Genomic DNA, 10,255 nt, shown 5'->3' on the forward strand with positions numbered 1-10,255 from the left:
TCCAACAACAAGTAGTGTACACTCCAACAAAGCAAACCAAAAACCATTGTCTGCAAGAGGAGGAAGCACACACCAACCTAAACCGGGCCAATTTACCAGTACAGTCAAAATTTAAGCTATTTTAATCCTAGTACTGGATCCCGGACGAGCCCCCACTTGTCACAAACTGGCTCAGCATATGTGACAAGGAGGGGAGACAAGTCAGGTTGAAAGTGATAAATGAAAGGTTTTATTATCACTTAAACAATCATATTTACCAATAGCATGAGGTGTGGAGAGTAGTGGCATCAGTGGTGAATGTAGTGCATGGATGAGTTGAGATGTGTGTGTTGCTGTTGAGTGTAAAAGGAAGCCATCAAAAGAACCAAGAACCAACAACCTGTAGCAGTGTGGAGCCTAGGAGAGAGAGAGAGAGACAATGAGACCAGGCTGGCTTATATCACCTTGGGTAGAGGCCTAGCCAGGTGTGAGCAACTTGCCCTAACGACCCTCGCTTTCAGCCAACTCCTGCAGGAAGTAATCAGCTGCCGAAAGGGAGGGGTCGTAACAGAGTACTAAATTAAAGGACTAATGCACTACGACTGACACTAATGAGTTATCGCATGAAAACTAACAGAATGACGCATCTAACCCCGCATGAAATGCTTACGGGTCGACCCATGCCTTCACCTGTCATTCGAGGGCCTCATAAAGGACCTCCATTAGAACAATTGGAAACTGAATTAAGACGCTATATGAGACAACTAACTGGCATACACAGGCTTATTTTTCAACAGGAGAAAGACAGAGTTCCAGAGTTGGAGAAGGAGCCACCAAGGGGGGTGGAGCCAGGTGACCAAGTGTACCTAAGGGTGTTCAGGAGAAAGTGGAACGAGCCCAGGAGAGAAGGGCCATACAAAGTCACCAACGCAACACCAACAGCCATCCAGGTGGAAGGAAGTGCCACATGGTATCACCTCAACCACTGCACAAAAGCCGCTCCACCTAAAACCAGGGATGAGCGTGAGGAGGAGCCAGATGTAGACACGCCTGGGGCTGACCAACTACCCTAGGACCAGACCCAGCCGAGTCAGGAGCGACAGCCACACAATGATGCTGAAAGTGATCTATGATAGCATCTAGGCTCTCAAGGGAGATGACCCTTAGGGTAACTGGCATAGATGAGTCAAATGATTGGGAGTGGAAGCTCTATGGAAAAGTGCTTCAGAGCGAACCTGAAGAGGAGAGTGGACTGTGATATATCAAACACCAGGTGGAGGCTCACACGATGTGCTAGTAACCTCTCCATGTGAGCCGGCCTCGTGATCTACGAGGCTTGATTTCAGTCATCAGGAGCAACATCTATCACAATGTCCAAAACCCCCCACTCGTATCCTGCGCACCAATACATGAAGATCACCTGAGCCATTCAAATCCATGCAAGCATGCAGACAATCTCAAATTTCTAAAAACGGTATTATGATGAAACATCCGTTTTTGAGTGTATTATTATGACGCATATTATTATGTCACGTATTTCTTTAAATGTATATTATTGGGTCACATTTTTTTGTATAATATTGGGTCACACATTTTTGAAATGTATAATATGATGTCACATATTTTTGAAATGCCAATTTTCAATGCATGCTGAATGATTGATTATTATGCTGTTTATGATTATTATGTAGGTATTCTAGATACACATTTGATATAGTTGCATGATGAATATAGAATATTGTGTTATTATGATTAGAAAGGTTTTATGATTACATATGAACAACTTGTAGGGATTAGAGTGTTAATAATACGCTGCATTTGGTAAATCTTTTTGGCCTAAAATCAGGTTGAAATCCCTGTCGAAGCTTTTTACCGAGGTTTTTACCGATGACCAGATGTGGTGTCAATTTGGCAAGGGCTTAGCAGCATATAGGCTTAGCAATAATTCAAGTAATTTGTTGGAACCTTATCGGCCCCAACAAGGGGGGATATGTGGGAGAAATTAACCATTACTTTTATATTAACTATGAGTATTATCAGGCCTATATACATCAGGCATAAACATTAATGGTGGATGTAACGGGTTCACGGAGTCAGGACACAGTTCTTGGTGGAAATGGAGCGAACTCCTCTTTATTTCCACTTTGGTTACACAATCTTAAAGACACACGAACAAAAGGACAACGGTTCACTGTTCAAATCCGTCCGTCTCCTGGTTTTACGATGCTCTCTCTGGCTCGCAGAGAGCGTCTTCCTCCTCCCTATCTCAAGCCCTGACTGAAAGACAAGCAGGCACATAAATACACACTTCCTGATTGGGTCAGATTGCAGACACCTGTCCGCAATCAGACCCCATCACCCCAGCAGACCCGGTGCTCCATGCTCCCCCTGCAGGCCAGACGCCGCCCCACCTCCACATACCCCCACCGCCCGACACAGGTCGGGGACCCATCCGGCCGTAAACCTACTCCCCCCCCCCCCCCCGGGACGGGAGAGGAAGTCTGCCACGACCATCTGCGCCCCCGGCCTGTGGGCCACCCGGAAATTGAGCGGCTGCAGCGCGAGGTACCACCGGGTGATCCTCGCGTTGGCATCCTTCATCCGGTGGAGCCACTGGAGGGGGGCGTGGTCGGAGTAGAGGGTGAACTGGCGACCCAGCAGGTAGTAGCGAAGGGCACCGACCGCCCACCGGATGGCGAGACACTCCTTCTCTACCGTGCTGTACCGACCCTCGCGGTCAGACAGCTTGCAGCTCAGGTACAGCACCGGACGGTCGGTCCCCTCAACCTGCTGGGTCAGGACCGCGCCCAACCCCCTATCCGACGCGTCTGCCTGGACGGAGAAAGGGAGAGCAAAATTAGGAGCACACAGGACTGCTTCCCCACAGAGGGCTGTTTTAATAGCCTCAAACGACACCTGGCATGGCTCCGACCACTGGACTGTATCTGGGGCCCTCTTCCGGGTGAGGTCGGTCAAGGGGCTGGCCAGGTCGGAGAAGTTCGGCACGAACTGCCGATAGTAACCCGCCAGCCCCAGGAACCGCCTCACCTCCTTCTTGGTCCTGGGTCGAGGGGCAGCGGCGACCGCCGCGGTCTTACCGACCTGCGGCCGGACCTTCCCCCGCCCCAGGTGGAACCCCAGATACTGAATCTCCCTCCGCCCGATCACACACTTCTTCGGGTTGGCCGTGAGCCCCGCCCGTCTCAGCGACTGAAGGACGGCCGCCACCTGCTGCACATGCTGCCCCCACTCGTCACCATAGATGACGATGTCATCTATGTAGGCGGCAGCATATGCAGCATGAGGCCGTAACACACGGTCCATCAGTCGCTGAAACGTGGCCGGGGCCCCGAACAACCCGAACGGAAGCACCTTGAACTGGTAAAGACCGAGCGGAGTGGAGAACGCAGTTTTTTCTCGGGCTGCTGGAGACAACGGAATCTGCCAGTAGCCCTTCGTGCAGTCCAGGGTCGTATAATATTTGGCCATGCCAAGCCGGTCCACTAGCTCGTCGATCCGAGGCATTGGGTAGGCATCGAACTTTGACACCGCATTCACCCTACGGTGAATGCGGACACCTGTCCGCAATCAGACCCCATCACCCCAGCAGACCCGGTGCTCCATGCTCCCCCTGCAGGCCAGACGCCGCCCCACCTCCACAGTGGAAAAGTAGAGAAACCACACCTGGACCCAGAGTAATGGCCTGATAAGGCGCCAAGGACTTTGGGGCCCAGGCTACTGTCATCCTCCCATTTTTAGATTAACTACAGGAGATGAGCACATACGTAAGGGAATGTAAGGCCATTTTGAACATATACCAGGACGGTCATATATTACATGCATGACAGCACAGTTGGTGTGGATAAGAGGGACTGGGATCGGAGCCCCAGTCAGTGTGTCTTTTGCAAAACCACATGCTCGGTTCTGTTGTACCTATTTTGTGGGTAACAATAAAATCTCTGTCATTATTTTTTCCGGACTCCCCGATTTCTATTGCTCATAGCTAGTTGAAGTAAATTAGATAAGTCATTAACAAAAATTGCAACCACACTTCCTGTCAGGCGGGTTTGCCGTCAAGTTTGATTGGCTGTCACGGCCAAACGGTTTTGAATTAGAAAAAGCTGTTGTGCAGGTTTGTTCGGCTTGGTCTGAAGATCAAACATGGCAAGTTTCATGATGATTGGTCATAATCTAGCAAGTTTGGCTATGATATGTTAAAGAGTTGCTCAAAACAGGCTTACTCCCTGCTTGGCGGCTTTGTCGTCAAGTTTGCTTGGCTGTCACCAGGGCCGACGGACAAAGGGGACAAAGGGGACAGTTGTGTGGGGGCCCAAGGCAGAGGGGGGGCCCATGAAAAAAAATAAAATAAAAAAATTACCCATTGGCCACGTCTTCCCCGTCAACAATCGCTCCATACACCCCCCCCCCCCCCCCCCCCCGTCAACAACTTAGCGCAGGGGGGTCCATCAGTACCTATAGTATAGGGGCCCAGGATTTGGTGCAACGGCCCTGGCTGTCACGGCCAAACGTTTTTTAATTAGAAAATGCTGTTTTGCACATTTGTTCGGCTTGGTCTGAAGATCATATAGGGCAAGTTTCATGATGATTGGACATCATTTTTGGCTTGTGGATATGTGATGTTGATATTGACAACTTTCAACATGGCGGCCAGGCTTTGCCATCAAGTTTGATTGGCTGTGACGGCCAATTGGTGTAGTATTTGAAATAGTAATTTGGCACGTTTGTACGGCTTGGTCTGAAGATCATATAGGGCAAATTTCATGATGTTTCGACATAATCTGTGGCCTGTGGATGTGTAATGTTGATTTTGACAACTTTCAACATGGTGGCCAGTGTGTGTGGTGTGTGTGTGTGTGTGTTTGTGTGTGTGTGTGCGTGTGTGCATGCCTTTGTCTGCCACCTTGCCTTAGCTCCTTTCTGAATAGCTGCTTTTAAAGGGTTTAACAAGATAAGAAGGGAGGAACACGATAAGAATCCAACCCAAGATGACTCATTGACGAGAAATGAAGGAAGAAAATGACCCTGCCTATCAGAGAATCACACGACACTGTACTCAGTAGATTAGCTTGACCTGCCTATCCACCATTCAGTCTGTGCATTTTCTTTCCTCTGTTCTCTTTTAAAGATTGGATGAGGTGGGCCTCATACACATCTTCGCCTTGGACCCCAATTTGCTAAATCCGCCACTGCTCATAACGTCATATTGGGAAGAAATCGTTGTCACTGGTGAGTTTACTTTTTTTCTAAAACTGCGTTTCATTGAGGTGATCGATGACTCTCTTTGGCATATAAAGGCTAAAGCATAATAAAAAAAGGTCGCAAACAATAATGATGATGTTGGAAATGATTAATAATATGTTCATAATTGCAGACCAGTCATAAATAGTTGATCGATTATTTATTCATCCCTAAGGGGAAATGAAGGCGTTACAGCAACTCGCATGAAAAATCCCATAATAATACATATATATAAGAAATCAGTAAGAATAAATAAATACATCTCTATGAATGTTATTTTTAATACTTTTACAATTAAATACAAGTGAAATGACCTAGGTATTTTTAGCCGGGACCTTAACCTGTTCCTGATTGTTTTGTAATGTCAATTTTCTTCCTCTTTACGGCCATCTTAGGAACTGACTGGTTCCGATCCTGGCCCGTCCTTCAGCAGTCAGTCCCCCATTGTGAGGGATAAGAACGGCAGCGACGATGTGGATGAAGATGGAGAGAACCTCGTCAGAGAGGATCCATCCGCCAAGATTCAGTGTTGTAGAAAAACACACATTGCGACGCTACATGCGCCAGTGCCTCTTTCTCCTGTACGGTGCCATGTTTGTGGTGCTGTTATTGAAGGTCTACTACCCTGTGTCATTACCATCACCAAACTGCTCCCAACTCCTGGAACCCATCCCTACTAAGAAAATCCTTAAACTGGTATGAATCCAACCCACAGACAGATGCATAACATCAATCTATGACGATTATTATACACTTCTATTTAGCCATATAGCAGGGACTTTCTTCAAATGTGATTTAGAGTGATTTAAGATGCACGTCACTGGGGCAGGCTGGGGCGTTTGGGCATCTTGCACAAGGGCATCTACCAGTAGACTGCAGGGATCGGGGGTTAAACCGCCGCAGCTTTCTTCTGGAAATACACCCTTACCCTTACTGTACGTCCACACCAGAAGCAAATTGAGCTACCAAATCGCCGGAAGTCATTCACTTTCTATGGGCAAGACCCAGTGCCGCTGCTAGCTATTTTGGGGCCCTAAGCATAACTCCTTTATGGGCCCCCCCCCCCCCCCCCGAATTCCCCCTACCAGCCCCCTGTGCTGAATTGTTGACAATTGTTGACGGGGGGGTAGCAAACAATTGTTGACGGACGGACGGGGGGGATGAATTTTATTTATTTATTTATTTGATTTTTTGGGGCCCCCTCAGGACTTGAGGCCCTACGCGCAGCGCGTAGTGCGTGTTATGGGAGCGGCGGCACTGGCAAGAGCGACCAAAGCGACCAACGCTACCAGCAGCCAAAGTTAAGCGACCAGAGCGTCCAAAAAAAGTTGAAAACTGTTGAACTTTATGCAAATTACTATGACGCGTTTCAGCGGCAAAACACTGACAGCCAATCAGAATGTAGACGCTCTTCGCTTGCTCTTCGCTTGCTCTTCGCTTGCTCTTCGCTTGCGAAGAGCATCAGGCAATTGAATTGTACCGGCAGGCAAAATTGAATTGTACGTCATGTGCGTCTTGAGCAACCAAAGCGAACAGAAATATTTGCAGCGAAACTTTGGTCGCTTATGGTGTGGACTTACAGTTAGACTGCCCCCCCCCCCCCCTCAGATGCACACATGAGGAGACGACAACGATTCATTTCTTCTAATTTCTCTCGTTTTTATGACCAATTGAGGAAGCTGGATTTGACTAAAAAAAACAAAACAATTTTGTCGCACTATTATCGATCAGCTCTTTGCTGGGACATGGATCCTGCAGGAGGCGTACTCTATTGACTCCATTGATCTGTATGCCCTGACCCACGCCAAGAGTTCATGGGCAAAGTTCACCTGGGGGCCCAACGGCACCATCCACCTGGACATGGGCCACCTGCTGAGTGTCCCGTGAGTAGCGCTCACTTTCGATTTCTGCTCCCCCACTCTCAGGAGCACTCAACGCTAATGGCTGAAGACCAGTGTGTAGATCATTATTTGGTAGTTAGGGTTAACCTTATATATTGCGTTACACATTTTGGCCTCATGTCAGGAGAATCTTTTTACGTTAAGTGTGTACTGTAGTCCATTAGCTTGAAGTAGCTGTAACTGCGGCTTTCAAATCACAACAACAGTTGTATTCCTTTCTTCATGTAACAGGAACAGGACAATGTGGTGTGTCCACCACCACTTCAACGGCATTGTACTTGGCAAAAACACACTTCACCTCCATCTGCCTAGTAAGTAAATAAACCAATAAAAGAATGCATAATCGCATGATACATATGATGATGTGCAAACCTGCAATGTGTAGATCTACTGTATCTACTAACTCCATTAATAGCGAGTGAATCCGTTCAAAAATCGTTTTATTCTTGCCCCTGTGTGAAAATGAACAGTACCAACCGTCAGAAACCGTTGTCAGATACATAATTTAGCTATAAGCGTAGCTACCATTCAAACCACTTGAGGCTGCTAATGGAAAAAACATTCATAGTGCCTGTTTAATGGAAATATAAGCCATGCATTGGGTCTCTATTTCAGATTTCGGGGCGTCAGCGAAGTTCCAATTCCTCAAGGCCTGCAATGAGTGTCTGGTCATGACGGCTAAAGCACATGTGCCTCGATATGGTGCTCTGGACTACCTGTTTACCTATGGTGATGCAGTACTCGTCTGTTTGTCTGTCCCCATCTCTCTCTGTCTGACTGTCCATCTGGTGTTTTTCTAGATTAAGCACTACAATGTGGGGGGTTGCTCATAGTTTGTTTACCTAATTGTGCTACTTGTTTGTTTGCAGGTCTATATTCAGATTTACACGAGTATTACATCCGACCAACCAGACTGCAGGCCTCCTGCAAGGGCCTGGTGACCCCGCCCCCTTTCAAGTATCATGGAGCAGGTGAGAAAGAAAATACCTGTGTGTGTGTGTGTGTGTGTGTGTGTGTGTGTGCGTGTGCGTGTGCGTGCGCGTGCGTGCGTGCATGAGTGCAGTGGCACATCCAACAGCCTATTGATCTAACTCTCCATAGTTGTTGACCGGTCATGTTTCATTTGTCCCTTGCAGAACTCTGCCTTAATGACACAAATGAGAGCAATTATCAAAGTCCCGAAACGCGTGACCAAAACTTGACAACTTGCATCTTTTAATCCATGGCAATATGTTGATTGTGTCAATACCTGTAACATCCTGTAACAATATACAAACTGTTCATATTGTATATTAATGATATTTGTAATGTTTCAAATGTCTTGAGGTTGGTTTTGTTTGCTGATGACACTAATATTTTCTGTTCTGGGGAGAATTTAAAACAACTAGAAAAAATCATCACTAAGGAAATGAGCAAAATAAAAACATGGTTTGATACAAACAAACTATCATTAAACTTAAGCAAAACAAAATTAATGTTATTTGGTAACTGCAGAAAAAACACAGAAATACATATAAATATAAATGGAGTTGAAATTGAAAGAGTTTACGAAAATACATTTCTTGGGATTATAATCGACGAACGATTCAGTTGGAAATCACACATTACACACGTACAATCAAAACTATCAAGAAGCATTTATGTATTAAACAAAGTAAAATTGGTTCTAGATCAAAAATCACTCCGTATTCTCTACTGTTCACTAGTCTTACCATACCTCAATTACTGTACGGAAGTCTGGGGCAACACGTACAAAACTTCATTACATTCACTTACTATTCTCCAAAAAAAAGCCATTCGCATTATTCACAATGTGAGATATCTGGATCACACTAACCCACTATTCATACGGTCAAAATTATTAAAATTCACAGATCTGGTGGAATTTCAAACCACACAGATAATGTTTAAGGCTAAAATCAACATATTACCCTTAAACATACAAAAATTATTCAGTGATCGTGAGGGGGGTTATAATTTAAGGGGAAAATTACATTTCAAAGTGAACGGCGTCCGTACGACCAGGAAAATGTTTTGTATTTCAATATGTGGTGTAAGACTGTGGAACAGTTTGAGTGGGGAGATCAAGGAATGTCCAAACATTAATCAGTTTAAAATAAAATACAAAGAATTGATTTTTACAAGGTACAGGGATGAAGAAGGTGTCTAACATAGTGTATATGTTTTCATGTATGTATATATTGGACAATCACTTTAGAATATTGAATGTTTAATTAGATATTATTAAAAGATAACTTGACAATATTATTAGATAAATACGCAGGTAGTAATGAATTGTATCATATTGTAAACTAATGTATATTAATATACAATTATTTAAACTAATGTATATTAATATACAATTATTTTTTGATGATTATTATATAAGGAAGCTAATCATTATAGATTAATAAATTAGGAAGAAGGGGTGAGATTAAATAAGTTTTCTTCTTCTCACCCCTTTTCGAACAGGTAAAGCAAGTGTAAGACAGTTTCTTCTTTTGTGGTTTTCATTGTGTGTAAACATTACTTTATTGTAACTGTCCACTTGTTTCATTTATTTGATTGTTTATTATTATTATTTTTTATTATTATTTACTTGTTTGAAATAAAAACTTTTTCAATTCAATTCAATTCATCCTTGAATTAAAACAATTTTTTTTATCGTGTTAATGCAACTATAAAGGCAATGTGATCATTGAGTTGATGTCTCTGTCATATCTATATTATGATTGTTTGCTGTGCTTTGCAATATAATAAATTGTTTATCTATGATGTCATTATGTCAGTGTATTTTCTTAATGAATAAAGGCAGTTTGAGTGCACGATACACAGTAATAGGTTGTGCCCACAGCAAAGTCTATCATTTAAGTTCCATTTTAGTTTCCAAATGTCTGCAGTGAAAACAAGTGTTTGGCTGTGGCCAATGTTGAATCAGCTATGATACTGATAGATATCAGTTAAGTCAACATGTACAACTGTGTAACTACTTGTAAAGACATTAAGATAATGATTTAAAATCACAGCATCCAATAACATAGATACTCAATCTCAGTAATAATGGCACTTGAGTTACTTTATATTTCTTTTTTTCATAGCCTATCTGCCCTTATTTG

The 10,255-nt window shown here is 44.3% G+C and overlaps 1 protein-coding gene and 1 long non-coding RNA gene across 2 annotated transcripts; both read left to right on the top strand.

The window, feature by feature from the left end:
* The first annotated feature begins 402 nt into the window (after positions 1-402).
* Positions 403-3,952, top strand: LOC132449342 (uncharacterized). Its single transcript, XR_009523559.1, has 2 exons — positions 403-2,049; positions 3,642-3,952. It is a non-coding gene; the product is annotated as an uncharacterized LOC132449342 (long non-coding RNA).
* A 1,097-nt stretch (positions 3,953-5,049) lies between these two features.
* On the top strand, positions 5,050-9,768 carry LOC132449353 (uncharacterized). The gene is made up of 7 exons (XM_060040970.1): positions 5,050-5,226; positions 5,634-5,934; positions 6,970-7,121; positions 7,371-7,450; positions 7,755-7,868; positions 8,009-8,110; positions 8,276-9,768. The coding sequence occupies exons 2-7, from the start codon at positions 5,710-5,712 to the stop codon at positions 8,356-8,358; spliced, it is 756 nt and encodes a 251-aa protein (XP_059896953.1). The 5' UTR covers positions 5,050-5,226; positions 5,634-5,709; the 3' UTR covers positions 8,359-9,768.
* Positions 9,769-10,255: the final 487 nt, after the last annotated feature.

The sequence above is a fragment of the Gadus macrocephalus genome, chromosome 2, assembly GCF_031168955.1.
Source record: "Gadus macrocephalus chromosome 2, ASM3116895v1".
Taxonomy (NCBI): Eukaryota; Metazoa; Chordata; class Actinopteri; order Gadiformes; family Gadidae; genus Gadus; species Gadus macrocephalus.